Raw genomic sequence first — 27,970 nt, 5'->3', positions numbered from 1 at the left:
TGTAGGAAACCGACGCTGCTTCTCGATATTCAGGCAGCTTAGAAACCGTGATAAATAAACTGCTACGCCAGGGCCATCACCAGGAAGGAAGCGAGCCAGAATGAGGCCACGGCAGCTACTGGAAGCCCCGGTAAGAAACCCTGTGATGCACGTTACTGAGCTGCGTTTTTGTTTTTTTTTTACTTCCCAGCTAACTGATAATGTTACCGATAGATCTTACTGAACAACAACCCTTTTATTTTATTTATTTATTTATATATGTACTTTCCATTTAACTAATAATTTTACTAGACTCGGGGTAGATAAAAGTAATCGTTTTAATTAGTGGTTTGTCACTCCTTCAGTACGGTGACGTCTTTCTTTTTAAAGGATGTTTTTGCTAAATACAGACGATTTTAATCTGTAGTGAATAAAAAAAAAATCGTACCGCACAAGGCCGTATTCTCGTCGCCTAAGGATGCTCCCTAGCACCTCTTCCTTAACGATTTAATTTCCAAACTACCTATTTATATACTTTTTCGTTTGTTTCATGTACCTTTTACACGTCGACAAAGATTACACGCGTAACACACAAGAATATAGTAACGGAGAAGAATCATAAATACAACAGTTAGGAAGAGGTGTTAGTAAGCTTCCTAACCGCACAAGAACACCTCCCAGAGACACCCGGGTATTCTCATAGGTGAAGGCAGCTCCTTAACACCTCTTTCTTACCAACTTAATCCTGCATATGGTACGTCAACATTAATATTCTCCTATGTTAGATACGCAGGCGAAGTCAGTGTTAAAACTGTGGAAACAACAAAAGGAGAAGAATAAGGTGCGGAATGGAAAATGAATCGCCAAAGAAGAGGTGCTAGAAGGTCTCGTCACTTGTCGAGTCTGCGGGTCGTAATGCATGAAGTAAACAATACGTGGAGCGTGTGTGCCAGCTGGGATCCACGCCACCAGTGTTGTTGCCCAGAAGACGGGACACGCGCTCCGAACTTGGCATGTTCTAATGTGCTCATGTGTTAAAGTTTTAGGAACACACACACACACACACACACACACACACACACACACACACACACACACACACACACACACACACACACACACACACACACACACACACACACACACACACATTTCGGGGTGAGAATGTGGTTGGGAGTCATGGTGAGCAAAAGTTATTCTCGTATCTATGGAATTAATGTCCCCCGTAACAGCGTGCCTTCTCTCTCTTGACTGTCTAAAAAAAAAAAAAAAAAAAAGATTCAAGTACATGTCCACACCAGCCTAGGAATGAGAACTACGAGCCAGCTTGGCATTTATGAAAAGTGCATAGAACATTAGTTTAAAGAAGACGCTACAAGTATGAAAGGATAAAAGTGCGGTAGTGACAGGGTTAAGTGAAAATTCTTTATCCTGCAATGTTCGCATACCCTCATCAGCTAGTGAGGTCCAGGTTTTTAAAGTTTTTATAATAATAATAATAATGCCTAAAAAGCAGTCAGAGAGCGCATACCTCCGCCAGTGCCAGTGCCATTAAAAAGGATCCGGATCCGTGGAGATATTGTGTGGAATACATAGGATCCGGATCCGTGGAGATATTGTGTGGAATACATAGGATCCGGATCCGACCCCAAACTTAATCAATAGTTCCTTAACCCACGGCCCAATCTTCCACAAAATTTTATTGAAATTCATTGAGAAATTTTGGGGATATTATCCACAGGATCCGGATCCGGATCCGTCCCCAAATTTTAATCACCTTTTTTGGCCCATGGCACACCCTTCCACCAAATTTCATTGAAATTCATTGAGAGCTTTTGGAGATATCGTCTGGACAATCAGACAGACAAACATACGTGAAACATAGCCTCCTTCAACTTCGTTGGCTGAGGTTGTAATAATAATAATAATAATAATAATAATAATAATAATAATAATGAGAAGAAGAAGAAGAAGAAAATAATATATAAAAGCAAAAACAGTAACACCCCATCCCATTCCACATTCCTCCTATCTCAGGATGCACCATTACCCACTGACATCCATTTCCTATTGTTAGATTCGTCGTATCTTTGTCACACTAGTCCTTGAACTTTCCCACCTTTGTACCCACTCCCACCTTTTTCTTGGACACACCCTACTATTCAGCACCCCTTTATTCTTGAGCTTCCCCTTACCCTTGAGTCCCCCTTGTCCTTGAGCTCCCATTTATTTTTGAACCCCTCAACCCTTACTGATTTCCAGCCCCTTCCCACAGCCAGATGCGTTGGAGTGGATTGGACTGGACGCCCCCAAGGCCCGTGACGCTTTGGCTGGGTACTCCTGGTGTTCCGTGGGTGCCATCCTTAAGGTGCTGGACAGTGTGCTGAGGGGCGTGGCGCAGGTGAGAAAGACCTCTTGTTTACCTGTCGGGCATCAGCAGACAGGTCCGGTTATTGATTACTTTACAGGTGGTGGGTTTTGAACTAATACAGCATGATTTTAAACTCATTTGATTTATTGCTTTATTAGATTAGATCGTATTACGATTCACCACAGTTTCGAGACGATCTAAAAAAAAAAAAAACAACTATTAACAGCAATAACATATCTTGGTTCTCGCTGTCTGTCTCTTTGAACCTCAAACAAATGACAATGTGACTACTGCATAGCTTTTCGTGATGGGGACAGTCCAGTTGTTTAGGTCGGGATTAAGACTGTACGAAGAACACTAAGAACACTCCGTTTGATTGGTTCACATCCGAGGCATTCTGTTTCTCACTGTCAGTGTGTCACAAACATTATATTTGACAGTGGGAATCGGCCCCATGAAAAAGGGTCTTGTCTTCCAAAGTTATTTTGACCTAAAGGATCGGACAGTTTGCATTAGAATAGGGTCAGTTCCGGCCTCCGTGTGAGTATACCCTATCACCAAAAAACAGATTGAGACAGTTGCGTGTGTTCGATAACTCTTTCACTACTACTACGTCGTTAGCGATGCAGACGGCGTAGATGGTGTGAGCAGGTCCGGTTCAGTGTATCTGTGTGTGCATGATTGTGTATGCATGTAGGCTAACATCACATGAATGCCTGATCCAGTCTAGTTCAGCTCTGTGGAGACCTCTTTTAACGAAAGGGTAAACAACAGCTCTATAATACACTTTTCACTTCGTAAAGTCTATCCAGAGGTGAACAGAACTGTCTGGATAAAATAACAATGAAGTAAAAACTCCTCGACGTGAAGAGGTTCAGGAGGGCTTTTCGGAGTGAAAGGGCTACGTGTCTTCAACCGCCCTTTTACTAGAATAATATTTCTCTCAAATCTCCATCACCCTAGATTTTTGTGGGTATCCCATGAATAACCTTTCCTATATAACGAAGGAGACAGAAACAGCCATATTCTCGTCCACCGAGGAAGTCTAATATCTCTATCTCAGTTATTTTTTTTTTTCTAGCAGCATTTACACAAAAATTCTCTAGTATGCCTTTTATGTCTTTAAATAACTATGCACAGTGAGGTTGGATGGTAAGAAAGAGGAGAATATGAATGCATTCAAATGCCTAGGTAGTGTGATGGATAAGGATGTAAATTTAGAGAATGAAGTGCTTGATAATGTACAGCAGGGAAGAAAGGTTGCTGGTTAACTAAAAAACGGTGACAGAAAAGTGAGTATGTATGTAAGAGGCCGTTGCATGAAAGTATTGTGATCCCCACTCTAACGTACGGAAACGAAGCTTGGACCCTGTTGGAGGGACACAAAAAGACTGACAACCGTGAAAATGAGCTGAGAGGAGCATGTGGAGTTATATGGAGAGAGGCAGACAAATGAGGATGCGGATATAATCAAAAGCGCCAAGAGAAATACTCTGAGCTGGTTTGGTCATGTGGAGAGGATGGAGAATGAGAGACTGACTAGAAGAGTGCATGTGAGTGAGGTGAAAGGGGAGAGAGGGAAGAAGAGACCAAGGATGCGATGGAGTAGAGAGAGATATGTGAGAGGGGGGCGCGGGTTGACGGTGGAACAGCTTAAGGGCAGAGGACAGGGGCGACATGGAAGCGATTCATTTGTAGTCATCCCTTGCTGGATTAATGAGTTTGGTATCAATAGCCAGATGGTCTGCGCAAATATCATAGCTGATAATAACTTACGATCCGCGAAAATAAGTTGGTAAGGAAGCAATGTAAGCCTCACCAAACTGACGAAACAACGTGCCACAGTCTTCATCAGCCACTCTCTTATCATATCCTCTGACACATTTTAACAAATTATAAAAGACTTATCATTATATTGAGAGACAAATGTGCTCGGACTCTCCAAAATTCAGCTATAGTTTTAATAACGATCCTCCCAAATAGGTCATAAGGCTATAACCATTTGCTGTATAAAGTCCCGTTGTAGTGAAGGAAATAAGAGAAAATCACTACATTCCCACATTAAAGGAAATTTAATAAAACGGCCTCAAGGACTAACCAAGATGTCCTCATCACATATTTGCCGACCCAAGTATCATCAGCATGCAGTAGTGTGTGTTATGTAGCCTCCCGGGTACACACACACACACACACACACACACACACACACACACACACACACACACACACACACAAGCACGCACACACACGCACAAGCAAGCACGTACACGAGCAAACAGCAAAGCCAGCATGCATTTATCGCGTCCCTGAAGTGTGATGAACAGCGAATTTCTTGACACACAGGCATCAGTTAACACCTTCACTACGATGGCGTCTTTTAACCAGTTCCCTCCAGCTGTTGCCAGCCTATTATATTCAGCTTAACAAGACCCTTTAGTAGTTATGTAGTCAATAAAGGGTATAATTATCTAATCCCTCCAGTTCTAAGCTGTGGAAAATCGTCTGGAGATGTTAAACTATGAGACACGCAGGTAATGCAGAGATGGAGAGGATCAAACTGGTTCAGAGAGAGAGAGAGAGAGAGAGAGAGAGAGTGTGTGTGTGTGTGTGTGTGTGTGTGTGTGTGTGTGTGTGTGTATGTGTGTGTGAAGTGCTTGTGAGGGGAAGGGGAAGGAGAGAGACGCGTAGATCAAGGATGAGGTATACAGCTAAGGTTGGAGAGTATGTAAAGGCGGATGGTGTCGCGTGGGAAAAGGGGGTCGTTGCAGAGTAGGAACAGAAGCGCCTGGTAGTTCCTTTATCGAGGCCACCCCACTGGCCGCAGCGTCAGGTAACAATCAAGTAGACACAAATAGATAGAGAAGTGGGCTGAGGAGATGTCGGTAGGTGTCTGATGGCTGAGGAGATGTCGGTAGGTGTCTGATGGATGAAGAAATTGTTGTTATGTGACAAATGGCTGATGAAGGTGTTGGTAGGTGATTGATTATTGACGATGTTGGTAGTTGACTGCAAACTGACTAATGGCCGCAGATGTTGGAAGAAAACTGGTGTCTGAATTAGGGGTTGGTAGGTGACCGATGGTAAGACAAATAAAGGGAGAAATAGGCCTCTTTACTTTCGTGGGGCTGTCTGAATAAGAAGTAAATAAATCTATGGTGTTATTGGCGCGTCTCTCAGCTAGAATGCCATCACGTATCAGTTCTGTATTGTATTTCCCTAGCACATTTCCACCCCTCTCATGCAACTTTGTGTTTACTCCCCCGCAGAACCTGTGTACATTTTCATGCTTTTGTTTGCTCTCCTCATGTGTGTGCCGTATTGTAAGTTTATATTAAAAATGATGCTATAGATTCATGAATGAAAAACTGCCATTTGCTCGAGACAAAATGCCATTATTCAGCAAGCCTGCTCATGGCAACGTGAGGGAGTGAAGAAACTCCACAGTTACTGTCAATAATTACCTTAAACAATCTGTAAACTATGCCATAACCTAATTAATCTTACTCAGACTGATCAGCAATAATCAGGTGGTTGAATCTCGCCTCGTTTGTTCAGAAACTTAAAAAGTGTAAAGAAGTTATAAGCCAGGGTTCAGCTCTACACAGAAAGTTAATAGTCAGTAGTACTAGGGGACAAGTAAACAGTACAGATATAATTTAGCCAGAGAATGACAGGATAACCGAAGCCAGACAGTAGAGAATTTAGAAGATTCAAGTTCAGGAGCATAGTATGTCGTTGCGTACAAATACACAACAACCACCTTTGGCTTTGAAATGAGTATTAAGGATGTAGGAGGTTACAGAAAAGGGTTTGCAAACAGTCGCTTCAGACGGTTGAGTCTCAGTTAGGAAGAGAAGATAAGGTTTTGAGGAGGAGAGGTGGCGCTCAACAGAGGAAAAGTTAGAGGAAAGGCCGCGAATGTTACAAAAATGAAGAAGTGAGTCAGTGTTCCAGGCATCTTGTTTGGTCGTCACCGGGAGAGGGGCGGATGGTGGGGCTTTGATGGTCCCTCCCCCCCCCATTGGGACTCCGAGGCTTTGTTAATAGTTGCCATTTGCTATTTTGTAAAATTTTGAATAGGAAGTGAAGTGTGTAGTGTGCATGTAGTCTGGCGTTAACGGTTAGAGGAACTTGAATTGGAGAGCATGCTGACCTACTATCTGTTACTGAAACACTGGAAAAGTTCAGCAAAGGGGGATGGTCAGGATCTTGTTCAGAAGGCTGATGAAACGGGAGCTCCAGCTCTCCCTGTCATCAGCTTTCCGTCTACCTTGGGAGTACCGCCCGGCTCGACTGGTGCTACAGACTACTCCCTACAGCTTCAGCCATGTCACCCACCAACATCTCAGGCATGTCACCTAGCAACACCTTCAGTCATCAGTCACCTACTGTCTCCTTCTACAACCATCGGTCACCTACAAACATAATTTGCAGTCATCAGTCAGCTCTACACATTATTCGCATTCACTGGTGACCACTGCTTCTCTCCATCAATAGACGCCGGTGGACAGAAACGCATTTATTCCGCACATCAGCCAGCGGAATACACTACCAGCATTCTCAAGCCTTCCAAACATGGACAGGCGCCCGTTTCATCGACATTATAGTGTCATCATCGCCATCACGTCACAGCTATCACTTCTTCGCTTCATTGTCATCGTTGAAGGGGCAAATAGTGATAACACAGATGTCTATCGTCGTCAGAGGTCCAGTCTGCTACAAGTTCCCTTTTCATCGTCAGAGGTGCTCGTAGTGTAAACAGAGGCGTTCATTTATTATCGTCACAGGCCTCATCTCCTCGTCGCGTCTCTTTACCGTTGTTAGGTGCGTCCATAATGTCACCAGAAACATCATCATCATCAGACAACCAGTCCTGTACACGTCCAGCTGTCATCGTCAGAGGCGCCTGTAGGGAGACAAGAGGGGAGGGGAAGTAATGCATGAATATGGTAGCCACTTATCCCTCTCATGGTCTAAACAAGGTTATTTCATCCTACGGCAGATCATTAATTCTGCCGAGAATGATTCATGGGAGCATTAGGTTAATAGGTTCTTTCACCAGAGGCCTCCTCATGGTAGGGATAACTCAGGTAGTCTGTTCCAGCTAATGCCTGGCGATTGTACTCAACGAGATTCAGTTGTAGGAAAACGTTAGGGTATAAAAAGAATTTACGAGTAAATTAATGTCATCACGGTAAAAAAGCTAATCTAAGTAGGCTACTTAGCAAATATTTTTGAGTAATTACTACATGAAATCCCAAGTTGTCTGCCTGGCCCGTGAAATGGTAGTAGTAAGGATTTAAGAGGCTTGAAAGATGAGTGAATGGATATGTATTTTACTAATCCGATCACTCATAAAAACAAATCCACTTTTGTGTGTTACGGTTACTGTTTCTCGATCCCTCCCGCCCTGTGTACTAGTTAGAGATTGAGTTTTATTGTTGTTGATGATGGTGATGGTGATGATAGTACTAATAATATCGTATGTCTGTTAAAACTGTGAATTTATTATATGGCTGTCTTGGAAAAAAAAAAAAAGAATCTGCTGTTCATTGCTGATGTCGTAATTAGTGTTGCTCTGCTCTTGATCTGAGTCACAGTCAATTTCCTTCCAGCTTTTATTGCCATTATGAAATATGTTTTGATCAAAGTACTATCGAAGAGAAAGCTAGAAAAGTTTCAGTAGTATGAAGGACAAATATTGCAAGCTTTAAACTCCTTCACTACGATCAAATTAACTCACCTGGACTCCTCTGGTTGACTGGACTGACCCCATGAATGTTGGAACTTCTCTCGACTGAACAAAATAGACTAGAGTTAACATAAACATTAGTCGTAGGTGTACCAATGGCAAGGACAAGGTTAATCGAGGTGGTTTACTCGTATGAAACCTTGGACTGCTAGAATTAGTATGCAACCAGTCAGATGGCACATCGTTATAGAAGCAACACACACTGACATTACCCACGCTCACAACAATAACACATAGTGTGTGTGTGTGTGTGAGGGGAGGGGGGTTGTAGGTGTGTGGTGTGGTGGTGCAGCGTGAGGACAGGGGTGTGTGGAGATGCAGGTGTGGTGTAAGTTCAGGTGTTGTTTGAGGTGAAGGAAAAGTGGTGAGATAGGTGTGCTGTGAGTGTTGGTGCCGGTGTGGCAGTGATGTTGGTGCAGGTATGGTAGTGATGTTGGAGGTGTGGCGATGGTGCAGGTGTGGTGGTGGTGGTGGTGGTGGTGCTTTTTTTTTTGTGTGTGTGTGTGTGTGTGTGTGTGTGTGTGTGTGTGTCCGATTCTGGGCATAGGCTTCACAGCCTGCTCTCGAGGCCCAGTAGTCCTCCTACTTATCATACACCTCCACATGTATCCACTTTGGCACTAACACCCACCGTCCATATTGAATACATGTTAGGGCTGTCTCATACAGGACTGGCGTATTGGTATTAGCGGGAGTATTTTTACGACATGTTGGCGGGTCTCCTGGTAGATCAGTAAAGTCTGTTTTTATTAACTTCAAATCTTTACACTGTTCCCTGCCCCAGAGGGGATTTGAACCTGGATGCGGTAGGGCTGCAGGTCATCTCTCTACCGACTGACACAGGTGTGGTGGTGATGATGCATGTGTGGTGGTAGTGATGCAGATGTGGTAGTGGTGATGCAGGAGTGGTGGTGATGATGCAGATGTGGTGGTAGTGGTGTAAGGGAGGTGGTGGTCATGCTGAGGTGGTGGTCATGATGCTGAGGTGGTGGTGATGATGCAGGTGTGGTGATGGTGATGCAGTTGTGGTGGTAGTCGTGTATGGGTGGTGGTGGTGGTGTATATGTGGTGGTGGTGGTGGTGGTGGTGCATGTGTGGTGGTGTTGGTAGTGCATGTATGGTGGTGGTGGTGGTGGTGGTGCATGTGTGGTGGTGACGGATCTTGAATTTGGCTCTCTTTTGTATTGCGTTTGTTTTTTTCTTGGAAGGAACGGTTTGCGGGCTCCTGGCCTTTGGTTCCTTCTTTCTTGCATTAAAAAAAAAAAAAAAGATTCCTTAGCGGAGGTTGTGCACCATTACTTTTTAGAGCAACTGTACCATGCGTGGTGATACAGATGTGGTGATTGTACTGGTGTAGTGGTAGAGGAAACGTGGAAAGGATACAAGATTGGAATGAATACGAGTGTGGAATGAATACAAGCGAGGAATGAATACGAGTGTGGAACGAATACTAGTGTGGAGTGGGTACTAGTGTGGAATGAATACTAGTGTGTAATGAATACGAATGTAGGATGAAGACGAGTGTGTTAGGATTTGTTCTGGCTCAACCCCGGTCCGTCTGATCGAACAGACCTGTTGACCTTAGGTAAGCAGCCGCCCCTATGAGGATGTCCCATAGGTTTCCTACACCGCTGATATTGCGTCAGCGTCTTAGTGTGGGATCTGATGTACGGTGCTCCATCATGTTTTAGATTGACTGGGCCTAGTCTACAAGCTGAGCAAGTTTTGTCTGTGATGCCACCCAACCAGAATGTAAGCCGGTAGCTGAGGAGGGCTGGGTGAACTTGATAATCACAGTTTAAGGACATTTCCGATGGGTGGGTGTCAGGAGGAGGCTTGTCGTATGGTGTTGTGACCGAGGTATTGTATTGGCCCGTTCGCGAAGCGTATAGGTGTTTTTTCATAGCTACAGCTGGAATGTCTGAAAGTGAGATGTTGTTGTAGAGGGTTTGATAATGTTTATGGGGTGATTGTTTGATGTCTCCAGTGCGTGCTGTATGTCTCTCATGTAATGACAGGGGCGTTGTGTATTGGCACAGGCTGCTGTATAGAACTGTCTTCGGAGCGGATTAATTGCATCTCCCTCTTTCACCCAACAAGTCGCCCTCCTACACCTAACCTTCACTCCATCTCCAACAATATTTCCCCTTTCAACTTCGTGTTTCCCCCAAGCCTTCTTCATTCCTCTTCCAACTTTGTTTTCCTTCCCCAGTCCTCATTCCTCCTCTTCACAACCCTCATTTCTCCGGCAACATATTGTCTCCTTTTCTCCTCGGGGCCTCTATCCACCTCCTGACAACCTGCCTTCCACCTCTTGGCCTCTTTTCTCCTCCTCCAACACACACACACACACTCTCTCTCTCTCTCTCTCTCTCTCTCTTTTTTCTGCTTCAGCTCCCCTTCTTTCCTCCCCCAGTCCTCTCTCCACCCCTAGCCGCCTTTCCTCTCTTGCAGGTAATCTTCGTCAACAACCCCGTGTCCGGCTTGGTGATGCTGGTGGGGCTGCTGCTGGGAGATTACAACGCTGGAATAGGTGCCGTCATCTGCTCATTAGTTGCCATACTTGTTGCAAAGGTGAGAGGGAAAGGGAGAGGTGGTGCAGAGATCTTATTGCCGTACTTGTTGCAAAGGTGAGGATGAAAGGGAGAGGTGGTGCAGAGATCTCATTGCCATACTTCTTGCAAAGGTGAGAAAGAAACGGAAGGCGGGAGGGTCTCACTAGTTCCACGCTGGTTGCTCAGGTGAAGTGGAAAGATGGAGAGTGTTGGGAGAGGCAGGAGTGCAGGAGGGGGGGGGGTGCATATTGGTTGGGAGACTCGTTGCCAAGGTGAAACGCAGAGGAGGTGAGGGAGTGATGGCAGGGGCAGGACTCATTGTTCGCCATACTGTTGCCAAGGTAAGGCGGGAATGGGATGAAGGATGGGAGGGGAAAAGGGTTGACTCACTGACTGCCATGCTGGGTGCCAAGGTGAGACGGGAAGGAGGGAGCGATTTAAGGGTTGGATTCCCAGACATTTTTACGGTTGATTCCTTGTCGTTACTTTGATTTGGTTTTGCAGGTAGAACAAGAGACATGGGACGGTACTTCGCTGTTTTCCCTTCTTCCTTCTTCTGAAAACAGATATAATAAGATAATGTTCGTCTTGTAACTATTTCTTTTTTAGGAGGAAAAGGAAATCAGGGCGAATTCTATACCCTACTTTCCTTGTCTTTCCCACAAAATATAGTTATGGTGTGACCTAAGCGTTAATTTTTTCGTGAATCTGGTCCCAGGTACACTGGCCTACAACGGACTTAATATGGAGGCTCGACAGCGGTGCCTATACACTGAGGGTACTTTCTTCTGCTGCAGGTGACGATGACCATGAAAATAATGATGACTGACGATAACTGACGATGCCGATGACAGTGACGATAGCCGAAGCAGGGTGATGACAATGACAATAGCAGAAGCAGTGAGATGATAGCAGTGATGATGACGATATCAGTGCCGATAACGATAGCCAAAGTTTAGACAAATACTCATACCTATAGACCTTGACGATTTTACTAATGATGAGAGCATTGACGACGATGGCAAGAGATGATGACGAAAACAGTAATGATAACACTGAGGATGAGGATAACAGTAATGTTGACGATGAGTGACGATGATTGTGACGATGACGATAAAGATAGGACAGCTGATGTAATGTCGCACTGCCCCCAGGCCCTCACGTTGACCATATTTTCGAATACCATGTTGTTAGCCAGTCTGCAATGCTTCAGTGCAGTGCGGATGGGTTAGGATGACAATGATGCCGATGATGTTGTAACTCCCTCACTTTATGCTACCTCATTGTCGGATCTACAGTTGTGTGAGCTGCCCAGATGATGATAATGATGATGTAATTTCTTCACTACAAATTACTTACCTTCCTACTTCCTTCTGATCCTCTCACAGATTTTCCAGAATCCCTGTGCCATAAAGTGTATTAGTCTGAAGTCAGCGACGATGATAACGATGGAAGCAACAATATCTACGGTACAATAGAAGTGATGATGCTCTTGATAATTAACTGTCCTTTAATCACAGCTGCTTCAGTTCCCGGATGACGTGGTGTGCGCCGGCCTGCCTAACTTCAGTGCGGTGTTGGTGGGCACGGTCACCGCCTCGCTCTTCACGCCATTCTTCCACGTCCCCCTCACTCCCTCCGTATGGGCCCTCATGATCCTCGCAGCTGCCTTCAGGTTCGGTGGAGGGGCCTTACACACAGTATATATGACGCCTCTCTCTCTCTCCCTCTCTCTCATCATCATCATCATCAGCCCTTGAGGTCCACTGCAGGACCGGCCTATCCCTACCGAAGCAGGGACGATACAGCCAATGTATCTCTACCAAGTGGCTTAGGCTGTCTGGTAGAGACTGTATGTAGGGTCAGAAGTGCTTGTAAGTGTGATTGTTGTGTTGTAGTGGCTTTGGATGAGTGTGTAGTCTGTGAACCAAGTGTAATCGGTCCGCCTTAATTAAGCCGACTGGGTGCAAGCATACTAGTATGCGACATTGGTTCAACCACAGCACCCCTTGTGTCCGCCAAAGTAGCAAGTGGCTTGGTGAATGCTTCCCAAAGTTTTTACAACTCTGGCGGGAGGCGAACCCGCGCTCACCAGCCTAACATACAGAAATCTCATACTAACTTGGACGTGATGTGGCTTTTCTAATGAAAAAATTCTGACTTATTAAGATGCAGGATTAAAATTATATGCAGATGATGAAAATATGTCTACTACAACAGTCCCAACAACAAGCACAATTTGAGTACACGGGTAATTGTACTAATGCGTTGGATAGAATTTGGATGATGATGATGATGTAGATGATGATAAAAAGATTGCTGCCACCGCTGCTGCTGCTATTGCTGCTGCTGCTGCTGATGATGATAATAATGATTAGCGAAGAATAGGGTTAGGATGCTATGGATGAAGATAAATGAGTAACAGGGTGGTGGTGGTGATGATGATGATGATGATATAAAAATAAATAGGGTTATGAGGATGGTTATGACTACAACACAGCTGTTGTTGATGGTTGGGAACTGGGTTATGATACCGCTTCCAGTGACGATGGTGGGTGGAAAATAGTTTAAAGATACTGCTGGCGAAGATGAGTACATTAACTCCCTCTCCGTCAGCGTGTTCATGTTCGCCGGCCTGGGGAGCCTGCTGGGGAGCCACAGGATCCCCGCCTACACCCTGCCTTTCAACATCGCCGCCTCCGTCACCTTCCTGAGCATGAGAGCTGCTGGGTACGCCGCTCCTGAGCCATACCTTGATCCTAACGCGAACTCCACGCTCGCCCTGGACGTGGGAATTGAGTGGGATAAGGTAACTCTCTGTCTCTCTCTCTCTCTTAGCACTGAAGCTCGTGACTTTCAGCTGAATATAATCGTCTATTGTTGGCGGGAATGAAATACTGTAGGCTAAGCTGGAGTTGTCCTGACCAGCAGAGGGTTAAAGGTGACAGTATTTACACTCTCTGGCTCCTGTGACTCACTCTCAGCTGAATAAAACCGTCTGGCATTACCTGGGATAGAATTACTAGAGCTGTCCGACCACGAGATGGATTCATTCAGTATCATGACGACGTTTTTCTGTGCATTCATTCTGCCTTTGAACATTTTTTTTCTTTAAGCTTGCGGTATACTTTTCCAGCTGGAGAGATTAGACTGATCCTTCATTAATCACTTCTTTACTCCCTTCATTACATGTATTTTCCAAACTGAACATAATCAGCTGGTAGTAACTAGATTATTATTATTATTATTATTATTATTATTATTATAACTCACCACAGTAATTGTGCGTTATGTTGTTCTTGTTCTTCTTGCTTTTCTTCTTATTCTTTCTTATGAAGAAATAAATTGCTCGTATTCGCTCAGTTTCAAAGCTACAGCCATCATGCTCGGCTTCTGAGTCCCCCAGCTGACGGCATCACATGATCCAGTATCATCCAGTGCCCAGTACTGTACTAGTTTTCCTGTTACATCCAAAAACCAATAAACATAGTCTATTCGCAGATTCTCAGAAACCGCTAAAGGCACGGACTTATATTTTTTGTGGGACATAGCCAAGGCCGGGGAGCAGGTCTGAAATGACTATGGGCCTACTTTGGGCTGTAGTTTCTGAGATCGCCCAGGGGTCAATGGAAAGTAGTTTGGGCTCCGCCATTTTTGCTCTGTAATTTTTGCTGCTTTCGCCCTCGCCCAACGTGTTTGACACTCTTCTGGTGGAGGGTGGGGGTGGGGGCACTACACCAGCTCTTCACTTCGAAGTCCTCACTATGTGAAGGGCTTTGAAATCACCAGATCCAGCGATAGCTTGTCATGTGGTGAGTTACTGAAATTACTCATGGCGATTTCCGTTTTCTAGCTATTATTATTATTATTATTATTATTATTATTCATCCATCCATCACCCAATCCTTTGTTGCTCCATGAGGAGACTAGTAATTCAGAGGGGGGGAGGAGACTGCCCACCTTGACCTGCACTTCCGACGCCCTAGAATCCGATGTTCAAAGATAGCGAATTTTCTGTGCAACTTATCAACTGGGATGGCTGAATTTTCATTAACAGTATTTTCTTTTAGCTAATCATGTGTGCAATGCTTGTTTTTCAGTCCTTTTTCCTTAACCCATTAGTGCCCAGGATTCCTGTGTGAGGTATTTTGCAGGAAGGGTACTAGGCTTACCGCCCTCCGCCTATTGGCTAACAATCGAAAAGTTCATAGGTCCGTAGCCTGGGGTCCTCCTCTTTATTAACTTTTGAAAATGCTTCGTTCTGTCCTACACCGAGGACGCTGAGAGCAAACGGGAGAAAAGGAAAAAAAATATTGTGTTGTTAACACAGGGGAATTAAAATACAGTCAACAATCTAGTACAACATGATTACTTGTTCAATAGAGTTGACTGTCTGATGCTCACTCAGCGCCAGGCTGATGGAAGAACAACGTTTTATGTCCACCGCAGTTTCCATTACTTTCAAATGTCGAGGACAGTCTCCAACGTAGTGCATGACTGATATAGACTGAAGTTTGTGCGTACACGGTTTCATTTAGTTCCGCTCACTAAGAAGTAAATACATAGGAGTTATTGTGGCCCTTCTGAGTAGTGATTGGCTCATTATTTTACTAGGGACACGGGATTTCTGTGCACTTTCCTTTCCATTTTCCCTGTCCTTCCATCAGCAATAAATATTTATGAGAAAATTATGACACAAGGAATGCAGGAAGATTTTGCACTCCTTTTTTCAGCCTTTATATATATATATATATATATATATATATATATATATATATATATATATATATATATATATTATTTATGTATTAAGTACATAAGATTTTGCACTCCCCCCTTCGTCTTTTATGTAAAACAAATCATAAGAGAAAACATGGGAAGCTTCTCCATTCTATTCCCTGTCCTTCCAATAAAAAAAAATCTTAGTTTAACCTCTTCTATCAAGTTGGCGTCGTTTTTAGTACATTATTGTTGTTAGCAAACGGTTTTATTCAGCTTTGGAACGGCCCCTCGTACTGAAGGGGTTTAGCAATATATTTAACCCCTCCAGATCAAACTATCATTCCTAAACTGAATAACATCATCAGTATATGGCAAGAATAATTTTAAAAAAAATCCCAGGCTTAGTAGGTTAAACAAAATCTTGGTTTCAAAGGAAGATTAAAGACTTCTTTCCTCATTCTTCTATTGTTAATACATCTTAGTGAGGACGAATATTTCAGGGTTCGGCATTCCACTTTCTTAGTCATCATGGCAATATTCTACTGTTCTTTACTTGTCCATTAAAAAATAAATAGTTGTGACAGCGAATCGATACTAACCCCACCGCTAGCAGAGTCCGTCAGCCAGGGAAGTGCTCATAAGTATTTTTGTGTCCATGTGCAGGTGTGGCTGGGTACTCTGCTCTCAGTGGGACAGGTGTGGGCGGTGGAGAGTGCCGCGTGTTCGGTGCTCATCCTCCTCGGCGCCACCCTCTGCTCACCTCTCCTCACCCTCGCTTTATACGCAGGAGGAGCCATCGGAACTTTCACCAGTAGGTCATCACACGGCTGACTTTCTGTTTAACTATTCTCTACTCAGTGTAACTAGACGTGAAATTGCCCTCTCATCATCATAAACGCCAAACTGTAACAATTATAGAATTGCAGTGAAATGGATATAGAGCCTTACTATTGCTTGATTCATTCACTGAGTTATGGAAGTCATGATGCAAAAGGACAAGAATATCCTCCCAGTTAAAATGAATTACCTGCATTAGGATTGTAGAAAACATACTACATTTCAGAAGCAAGTGGTCATGGGTTTGCTGTCTTTTAGTACAGTTGGCATGTTTTTATACCTGACAGAACTTGGTCACTCCCGCAGCTTAAATATTAAACTGTGGTTGCATGAAATTCGATGAGCTTTAAATATGAGGCAAGAATGAGTTTTCTTGGTGACCAGTCAAATCAACCATCCAGTTTATCTACTCTTGGCCATCACCTGATCTGGACTGGGCTAGGGATCATCGCCAGGCTGGAATAAATGCGCTGTACTACATTGATACGGTTTGCCATCTATTTCACCTGTAGGACGATAGAAGGTTTGCTATCTGTTTCATCAGCAGGCTGACGGATGGTTTATAATCTATTTCATCAGTAGGCTGACAGTTTGCTGGCTGTTTCACTACTAGGTTGACAGACGTTTGCTATCTACTTCACTTGTAGGCTGACAGATTGTACGCTGTCTGTTTCACTACAGGCTGACAGACGTTTGCTATCTACTTCACGTGTAGGCTGACAGACTGCATGCTGTCTGTTTGACTACTAGGCTGAGAGACCGTATGCTGTCTATCCTACTAAACTAACAGACGTTTGCTGTTCCTGTCTATTTTGGCAGTAGGTTGCTAGATTGTTTGCAGTTTGTTTCGCTCGTAGGTTGATGGGCTGTGTACTGTATTCCACTAGTGTTTCACCAATCGGAGCGACGGTTTGCGTAGATTCGGTCCCCAAAAGGTGGCTGGAGGTTTTTCGATTACGTAATGCCATTGAGGGGCGCAGACTGGTCATTTACCCTTAAATGTACTGGGAAACTGTAGCCTAACCTAGGGACACTGCACGTGGATGGGAGCGTTAAGGGAAGAGCATTTTATTTCTACGTTGACATTTTCTTTGTTTGACTTCATGCCTCTCTCTCATTATTATTATTATTACCTACGACAAGGAGGTTATGTTTTCACCCCTGTCCTTTTGTTTGTTGGTTGTTTGGTTTGTGAACAAGATTACACAAAAACTACCGGACGGATTTCCACGAAACTTGGTAGAAGAATGTGCCTTGGCTCAGAATAGGCTCCATTAAACTTTGGTGCGGATCCGTATAATGGTGCGGATCCAGGATATATATATATTTTTTTTCACTTTCTTTAACATTGCGATAGGGCGTTTTTTTTTCGACATTTCCGTAAATTTTTCGGTGAATATTGTATGGCTCTTGATGAAAAAATAAAGAAAAAGATCAGGCATATTTAGGATGTTGGTATCTACTAATGTGTACAGTTTGGCGCGGATCCATTTAAAATTCCAGATCTAGCGGATTTAAATATGCTTTTATAGGGGGGGGAAGTCTTTTTCCTTATTTGATTAGACTTTATTGGATTGAAAGGAACTGCATGTTGGGCCTTGGCGGAGGTATGCGCCCTACTGAGTGCCATTCTAGTTATTGTTATTGTTATTATTATTATTATTATTATTATTATTATTATTAGTGTTGTTGTGATTGTGGGTGCTATTGGTGATGGTGTTGTACGAAACAGTGGGATGGTAAGAATCTACTTTCCTTTCACTGTCATTCTCCTGGTAGCTCAGTGTTTTGAAGTATTGAAGTGTTGTAAAAAACTAAAGAGCTGACAGACTTCTACTGTCTCGTTCACTCTCATTCTTATCGCTCATCAGTGAATCTGAATTGCTATCACTCGGTGCTTGTTGGTAAAACTCTTATTACAATCTCAAATTATTTTTTCTGATATGCGGGTGCCATTAAACTGGGAAACGGGTTAAAATGATGATGATGATGATGATGATGATGATGATCATGCAATAAAAATGTGTACGTTACTTTACTCCTGAAATTACATGAAAACTAAAGATCCTATACATAAACATTTCCACTAACCTTCACCGTAAAACAGTGGCAGTGTTCTTACCTCTAAATAATTTTCGCACGCGTCTGACTTCTTCGTCCCCCCACCATTTACCAGGCTCCGGGGTTCCTGCCAGTGGTGTTTTTGTGGTACGTTTCTGATTTTGTTTTTAAAAATTGCATGTTTATATCTCGACAATTACGATGATTTTCATTGATTTTTACTTTGACAAGGATGATATTTTAAGGGGTTTTGTGTATTTTATTTCTTATCGCCATTATGTAAGTATATTATCTGATACATGGAGAACATTACGCATTTTCTGTGTATGACGTGGTTACAATGGCATGCAGTTATGTGCGGCAGATCCTGGATTCCGGGGGCCTGAGTGGTGAGTGAATGAGTACCTGGCTTATCTCACTAGGCATAACGTTGATACTCGTGGTAGCTCTGGCTCTGTTTTATAAACTTACTCACATTCTCCAAAGGTGATATGATGATGATGCAGATGATATTTTCTAGTGCTGCTTTGTATTGTTATAATTATTCTGCGGCAAAGAACTTCGATTTAACGCTACCAAGACTAGTTACTTTAATCCATCAGTGACTCCATCTGACAGGCCTTGTGGTGTCGTCTGCGCCCTACTCCTCCGTGTACGCTGGCGTGTGGGGATACAATGGCTTCCTGGCGGGGGGAGCCATCGCCTTCTTCATGGTGCCAACGCGGCAAATGCTCCTTCTAGCCGCAGTCAACGCTGTCCTCGCCACATTCCTGCAGGCGGCACTCATCCCTGTCTTTGCTGCGGTTAGTAGACGGGATGAAGGTGTTGTTGGGGGGGAGGGGTTAAGCCCAGAAATAATTTATATACTGTTTTCCTTTATTCTTGAATCTATACTCATATTTATTATATATATACATTATTATATTTCTAATCATGTACACCCTGCTTCAGAACCAGCTGCCTGTGTTCACCTTCCCATTCTGTCTGTCCTCCGTGCTGATGTTGGCAGCGGCCATGGTGGCGAGTCCTCTACACCGCGTCGCAGAGCCATCCATACCAGAGCTCCACATCCTCCACCACAGCCAGGTGATGCACGATGTGGTTGAAAGGATAACAATGAGGGAAGAAAGAGAACATAAGGAAATGGCGAAATAAATAGAGAGTAAGACAAGAAATTCAATAGATTAATGAGTGGGTGACGGGATGGGTGACAAAATTCATGGGTCTCCACATGGTCAAACCACCTCAGTGTGTTTCTCCTAATCCTTCCTATCACATCCATATCCACACCACAACGTTCCTTCACTTCATCATTTGTCAGACTGTCTCTCCATGTGGCTTCACCATGGTCATTTCCACTGCTCTCTCTCTTGACTTCTGTCCCTCCAGCAAGGTCCAAACTTCACTTCCATACGTTAGAGTTGGTATCACAAGACTGTCATGCAGTAACTTCTTCTCTTCCGTGCTCACTTCCCTGTTTCTTATCACTGCTTTCAAAGAACCAGCAACCTTTCTTCCTTGTTGTAACCGTTCAAGCACTTCACCCTCTAAACTTCCTTCCTTACTCATCACACTACCCAGGTATTTAAACGAACTCAAGTTTTCCATTTCCTCATCATCCATCCTCACTGTACATTCAATGACTTCATTTCTCGCGAAGACCATAACTTTACTCTTCCCTATATTCACCTTTAGATTCCGTTTCTTACGCACTCTCCCAAACTCATCCACCAAGCCTTGCAGCTCCCCTTCGTCTTCACTTAACAACACAGTATAATCTGCAGACAACAGTTCAGGGAGTTTCGACATACTGCCCTCTCTCATTAGTACCACTCCAACATCCACTGCCCTACCTTGTATCTCTTTTATAACCCCATCCATATACTGACTGAACTACCATGGAGAAATGACACATCCTTGTTCCAGTCCAACCTTCAAATGGAAAAATTCACTCAGTTCACTATCCACACGCACTGCGGCCTTAGAACCCTCATATATACTCTTCACGGCATTCAACAACTTCCCATTTACTCCATATATTCTTAATACTTTCCACAATCTTTGTCTATCCACCACTGTCATATGCTTTCTCCAAATCCATGAAAGCCGCATACAACTTCTTTCCCTTCTCTAGAAACTTTTCCACTAAAGACCTAAGACTGAATATCTGATCTACGCAACCTCTTCCCTTCCTAAAACCTCTCTGTTCTTCAACTAATTCCTCTGTTATTTCCCTAACTCTGTCAGTAAGTATCCTACAACATATTGTTCCGGTTACACTAAGATGACAATTGCCCCTATGATTATCACACACTTCTTTTTACCCTTTTCCTTTGTACAGGGGAATAATTATACCTGACTTCCAATACTCCGGCATTTTACCTTCCTCCCAGGCCAATCTGAACATCTTCCACATCCATTCTGTTACTATCTCTCCTCCATGCTTCAGCATTTGGGGAAGGCGGTGGCTCAATCGGTAGAGAAGTGGCCTGCGGTCCTGCCGGACCCAGGTTCAAATCCCCATTGGGGCAGGGAACAGTTTAAGGATTTGAATTTCATGTAAAGCAGACTTTACCGATCTACCAGAGGACCCGCCGACGTGTCGTAAAAATACCCCCGCTAATACCAATACACCAGTCCTGTATGAGACAGCCCTAGCATTTATTCAATATGGACTGTGGGTGTTAGTGCCGAAGTGGTGACATGTGGAGGTGTATGATGTGTAGGAGGACTACTGGGCCTTGGAAGCAGGCTGTGAAGCCTATGCCCAGAGTCGAGCACATAAAAAAAAAAATTCACCACACACTCCATCAATTCCTGGGGCTTTCCCCGTTTTGATGTTTCTTCATTGCTTCCACAACTTTCATCCATCTGATTTCTTCCTCTCTTCTCATATCCCTCCTTCTCCCAGCCATTCCCCAGCCACTTATACTCTCATTACTTTCGTTCTCTATGTTCAACAATTCCTTAAAGTGTTCTCTCCATCTGCTCACCTTTTCTTCCTTCTCCACTAGCAATCTACCATTTTTATCTTTCACTCCCCGACTAACTTCTTTGACACCCTAACTCTCTTTACCTCATTCCAGAACATTTTCTTACATTCTCTGAACTTTACAGTCAACTTCCTTCCAAATTCCTCATCCACTCTTTTCTTATTTTCTTACGCTCTCTTACTAGTCTTTTCATCTCTATCTTCCTCTCTACATATATCTCTGTCTTCCGTCTCTTAACTTCTTCCACACCCCTGTTTCTCATCCACCCACTATATGCTTTCTTCTTTTTTGCCACAGTCTGTCTCACCTCTTCATTCCACTATGCTGTTCCTTGCACTTTTTTTTGTCTTCTCTTCACCCCACATACTTCCTCACATTCTGCAAAGATTTATTCTGCGAATATTTGCACACATCTTCTACGCGCCCCATCTGCTCCAGATCGTATATACCTAATCGCTCCTCCACTTCTCTCTTATATTCTGCCTTTTTTTCCATCCTCTTGTAACCTTTCCACTCTCTTTTTATGAACTGCTTCCTCCTGTCCTCCCCTTCTTTTATTCCTCCATTTCATTTGAACCTTGACTCTCACAACCAACATGTGGTGCATCCATGACACACCTTCTCGTTCTATTATCCACACGCACACACACACACACACACACACACACACACACACACACACACACACATACATATAATCATAGAGAGAGAGAGAGAGAGAGAGAGAGAGAGAGAGAGAGAGAGAGAGAGAGAGAGAGAGAGAGAGAGAGAGAGAGAGAGAGAGAGAGAGAGAGATTCTCCTCCTTGTCGTATATCAGCGTGACTTTGTACTTAGACGGAGTGTAAAGCAAGAATTGATTTTTTGGACGTAGTGAATAGCAAGAATTGATTCTACTCAGATCAAATTCTTCGCGATGGATTGAAAAGAGCACGAGCACGAGCACGAGCACGCACGCACGCACGCACGCACGCACGCACGCACGCACGCACGCACGCACGCACGCACACACACACACACACACACACACACACACACACACACACACACACACACACACACACACACACACACACAAAAGCCTACTGGTACCAGCTCTAGTTTTTTGTTAGAGTCCTAACATTTCAATTACTGGGGTGCCAAGGCTGGCGAGTGATTGTAGATTGCTATGCTGATGGTAGACGTGTCAGTCTGTTGCGTCAAGGATCAAGATAGCTGAAGCGAAACTTAGCAATAACACTGATAATAGTTTCAGATTTTTTTGCAATGACTGTGGCTGTTGGACAAGTATGTCGGGTGGCGTAAGGTATCAATTTGTGGCTCGTCAATGATGATGTGAGCTACAGCAAAGCGAAATACTGGTGATCGTAGTGATTAGACAGGTATGAGGTAGGTCAGCGTTAACAATAATAGCTGTGAATAGACAAGTGACCTACATCTGTTGTACTAAATTCTCGGCTGTTTGTGTCTAAGACGAAGCGAATGGAAAAGGAGCGTAGAAACGACAGTGATGGTATGTATCTCTATGACCTGTCATTTAAATAATCATGGTACTTTGATTGCTTAGGATGGAGTACCGTGGGCTGTGTGTGTGTGTGTGTGTGTGTGAGAGAGAGAGAGAGAGAGAGAGAGAGAGAGAGAGAAATCAATCTTTTTCTTCAGGGGACATGTATTTTTAGTTCATTCTTGCTACTTATATTTGATTTTATTCAGACTGGTTAAAGAGAGGAATGCTATTGTGAAGGGGTTACTGAAGGCCGTACCTAAATTCTCTAGTTCGGAAGCTTTAAGATGATCAGTAGCTTCTGGAAACTGACAAATACAGGAAATATGCCAATGGGTTTCAGGGGTTGACCTCTTCACTACCATGACGTCTTCCTTATCTTATTCTTGCTCTTCAGACGATGTTATTTGGCTTCATAGAGATTTTCGAATTGGAAGGAAGAGATAAGGCTTTCATTAGCAATTTTTTTTGCTAAGTTGTTAAAATTGTGTGGAGGCAGCGGATAGAAATTAAAACTACATCCTCAAGGTGGTGGGATTAAAGACATTATCAACCATATGCATCAAAGCACACCACAGCGTAGTACAACACATCACAGTACACCACAACACAACACCATCGCCACTACACAGCACCATCGCCACTACACAGCACCATCACAACACTGCACTGCCACCACAACAGGGCACCATCGCCACAACAGCGCGATCACCACAACACAGCACCATCTCCACAACACAACACCATCACAACTGAGCACCATCACCACAACACAACACCATCACAACACAGCACCATCACAACACAACACCATCACAACACAGCACCATCACTACAACACAGCACCATCACAACAACACAGCACCATCACTACAACACAGCACCATCACTACAACACAGCACCATCACAACACAGCACCATCACTACAACACAGCACCATCACTACAACACAGCACCATCACTACAACACAGCACCATCACCACGCTGCGGGTCTTACCATGTTTATTGGGAGTCAGCATTGAGCTCGGCATCAACATGGCCACACCTGGGGAGCCAAAGGTATCCAGGCTGACTAGGCAGGTGTGAACCGGGCCATGGGGGTAAACGAATCCGAACTATACTCCTTTTACTTTAACTTGGCTCGATATTCGTTTTTTTTTTCTTATTTCCTGTACCTCAGGGACAGAAAAAGACACTGCTCTATGGTTCTGCATCCTTTCCACAGCACATCATCATGATTATCATCATATTCTACCGTTAATCTGTTGCAATAACTCAGCATTCAAGGTGGGGAGTTGGCAATTTTAGGCCATGTGAGAGTACAATAGTTTAGGATTTTGCAACACTTCATCGATACCAAAGTTTTTAGAAAGTGGGGAATTTTTGACATATTCCCAGTGCTCTTAACCCTTGAATACGCTAATATGTTTTTGATTTTAATTTTGCTCCTGCCAGAGGATTTCATATAACAATTCAGTCAACACCAGTACTGAAGCTGATAGTTTATATCACACACTTCCAGCTCAAAAAGTCTACAGAAAGACAATTTAAAAGAAAATGTGGACATAGAAAGAACCACGTAAAAATATAATTCGTACAACTGTTGGGGTTAAACACACAGGGAGCGCCACAAATTATTTCTAGATATTAAATTTAGCAGCGAAAATTAAAAACCAGGCCAGTAGTCTAAATAGTAATCTAATAGATAAGACAACTAACTGGTCTGCTGGAACCGACAAAAAAATAGTTTCTTGGAAATCAGGGAGTCACTAATATGGAACTTGGTAATTTTCAGTTTCTTCACATGCTGACTGGGAGGGTATATCAGTAGCAGGTAGGTTATTTTGTAAGATCATTGAGGTCACTAGGGGTATTTACTACTATGTAACTAACTGCAGCACCGTTTGCTAAGAAAATTAGTGTACCGCTTCATGTGATGGGAAAAAAATATCAAGAAATGTTAGGGTGGGTGGCCAAGCAGAAATCCTGGATCTTGATGAAATTCGAATCGATGCTCTGCTGAAATTAAATAACCGTGTAATTAAGTTCGTTTTGCGGTATATTGCGACTTTAGAAATGCGATAAGAAATGCTATGTTTAGAAGGGAAATAACAGATGAGATTAAATTAAAACCGTATATACATATTTTTTCTCTCCTTCCTTTCCTTCTCTCACTGTTCTCTTTCTTCTCTTATTTTTCTCCTTCTCTCTCTTTCCTTTTCTTCCTTCCCATTCCCTTTCCTTCACTCTCCTCCCTCTTCTTTTCATCCTCCCATCCCGCTCTCTCCATTATTTTTTCCCTTTCTCTCTCTCTCTCTCCGTTCCATTCCCTTCGTTCTCATGGCTTCATCTCTCTCCTTTTTTTTTTCTCTCTCTCCTCCTCTTTTGTTTCCAGGTCCTCACCCTTTCACTGCCTCCTCTATCAGTTCTGGTCTCTGGAAATGCCGTCGTTTCTCATCTAAAATGCATCTCATCAGCTGTCTCGAAATGAGTCGTGGGGCCTCTTCAGCTTCTTTATCAAAGAATAGAACTCGCGATGGACTCAAGCGGGAGTCTTCTATTAAATCTGAGCTTGTACATGTTGCTGTCGTCGTCGTTTTTTTTTTTTGCTAACTCCGGCCTGTGTGATCGGGCAGACCACAGTCACTATAACCATACACAATATATATATATATATATATATATATATATATATATATATATATATATATATATATATATATGTGTGTGTGTGTGTGTGTGTGTGTGTGTGTGTGTATTACCCAGTGCTGGAACCAATCATACTTATTCATCCACTACTACGTCCTTTTACTTTCGCTTTACACACACACACACACACACACACACACACACACACACACACACACACACACACACACACACACAACATCCCTCCAGCGATGTGAAGAAAATGTAGCGAATTAACCTGACTCCCCACCCAGCCCCTCCACCCTCCCCCATCTCGCTTGGCTTACAACGGTCGTCAGTCTTGAATTCAGTCACTGACTCTTTCATTTATCCATCTCTCTGTCTACCTATCTGTCTATCTATCTATCTGTCTATCTATCTGCCTGTCTCTAGCCAACCGCCTGATCCCGCAGGAGGTGACGTTATGTAAGCGGGGAATAGTTTACATGAAGAAAATTGGAGCTGTGTAATGGAGACGTCTAAAGGAACTGATGGAATTGGAATATCACACTGAAAGCAAGACACTGAGAGTATCTCAGACTGTTGTAATAAACTTCTCGCAAAGAAAAGGCTAGAAAACAAAAGAAAAAGAACATCATAAGGCAACTACTGCATTATATCAATCGCAAATGAAACTTTCAATATATACTTTGAAATAAAACCATCACACAGAAGGTATAGTAAAGCAATAAGAAAATTCACTGAATGGAAACATAAGTCCATTTCTCAGTGATTAGTAATGTAATGGAAGGTTGGGGCAATGGATGACTGATGTGATGGATGTAGCGATTGATGGATGAAGAGATGGATGAAAGGAGCGAAGGATGGATGATTTGATGCATATATAATTCTTCAGGACTGATGGATGATTTTGGTGGATGATGGTTGGATAGATGAATACATGAATGATGTAATGGACAGAGTGATGATGGATGGATGGATGCAGTGACTAATGGATAGATGAAGTAATGGCTGAATGTTGTGATGGATGTTGCGTTGGATAGACACCGTGACGGATGAATGAATTAATAGATGGGTGTGATGGATGAATGCTGTGATGCATGAATTAACTGATAAATGGATGTTACGATGAATGGATGTAGGATGAATGAAGTGATGGATGGATGTTGGATGAATGTTGTGATGGTTGGATGTTGCGATGAATGGATGTTGTGATGGATGGATGTTCGATGGATGCTGTGATGGATGGATGCCGTGGTGGATGGATGCTGTGGTGGATGGATGCTGTGGTGGATGGATGCTGTGGTGGATGGATGCTGTGGTGGATGGATATTGTGATGGATGGATGTTATGATGAAAAGATGATGGATCAGTGTTTTGCTGCATAAATGGTGATGGATAGATCGAGTAATGGATGAAGTGTTGGATAAGTTCAGTAAAACAGTATGGGGTAGCGTGAACAAGATAACAAATTAGTCGTATGGATAAAATTATTGACACAGTTTTACGTTCTCCTGTGTAGCGGTTTCGTTACGTTGATTTCTTTGGCTGGAGAGAGACGCCTTCATGTGGTGACGTCGATGTAACAGGGGGGATCAACTGCCTAGTTATATAAAAGTCATTCAAGTACCTCCCTGTCACGTGAGAGGAAGAGGATAGACTGCGGGAGACGGGCAGCTTAAGCCTTCAGTCCTCGTGGTTCATGTCTCAGACGAACCTGAAGCCATGCCAACGAGATCAGAGTCATGTGTGTGCCCTCCCGCCAGACCATTTTGTTCAGCTTATGGATGTTTCGTTTGAGTAAAGGGGACGCATTGCGAAAGAGTCGTTATCCCATGTAGTACAGTGATGTTCCTTATTTCATTCATACTGTGAACCAGAGGATTGTTTTCCTTAAGTGGACAGACGATTTTACTCAGCTCAGTGGAGATTTCTTGGGTTCAGAGGGTTATATCAGATTCTCCATTTACTCCTTCTCTGCGCCGATAATCTCTGTAGATTTTTTCTGTGCCAAGGACAGGCTAATATATTCTTTCTACCGTCAGACGATTTTATTCAGCACAAGAGAGACTGATGAGATGAGAAGCTATTTCTGTTAACCTTTTCAATCGATGATCTACACTTTATCCACGTCACCACCTGGCGAATCCACTTAAATGTGACAAGGCCTCTTACAGTCACGGGGGTGACATCAACTTCTAAAAAATAAAAATAAAAAAGAAAAGTCTTAACCTAAAGAAAAAGTGGTTAGCCCTAGTTTGACATTACTGTGATGGCCGTACAATATTCTAAGTTGCATAGGAGGTCTCGTAACAACTCTCCCTTGGTGATTTAATTGGCGCAATACCTCTTAATATTCATGTGTCATTATGTCGTTTTAATGCCAATATAACTTAAACAAATTAAATAAAAGATTATACTGAGGTGTAATGTGCAGAACGAGTCGCCAAGAAAGAGGTGTTACGAAATCTCCAAAGCAGTTTTAAGTTCCGGCCTCAGTTAACACCACATGCCATAAACGCCTCAGCCCCCAAATGATCAGCCCGC

General features: G+C 43.3%; 1 protein-coding gene across 1 annotated transcript; it reads left to right on the top strand.

The window, feature by feature from the left end:
- Positions 1 to 100: 100 nt before the first annotated feature.
- Positions 101 to 19,432, top strand: LOC145398969 (urea transporter 1-like). The gene is made up of 8 exons (XM_080271701.1): positions 101 to 130; positions 2,255 to 2,380; positions 10,557 to 10,676; positions 12,178 to 12,332; positions 13,274 to 13,466; positions 16,043 to 16,190; positions 18,896 to 19,080; positions 19,229 to 19,432. The coding sequence occupies exons 1-8, from the start codon at positions 101 to 103 to the stop codon at positions 19,430 to 19,432; spliced, it is 1,161 nt and encodes a 386-aa protein (XP_080127827.1).
- The last annotated feature ends 8,538 nt before the right edge of the window (positions 19,433 to 27,970 follow it).

This window comes from Coenobita brevimanus, chromosome 47, assembly GCF_032717465.1.
Source record: "Coenobita brevimanus isolate Jiangsu-jjx chromosome 47, ASM3271746v2, whole genome shotgun sequence".
Lineage (NCBI taxonomy): Eukaryota > Metazoa > Arthropoda > Malacostraca > Decapoda > Coenobitidae > Coenobita > Coenobita brevimanus.
Note: the sequence above shows the minus strand (reverse complement) of the source record. Positions and strands in the feature narration are given on the sequence as shown.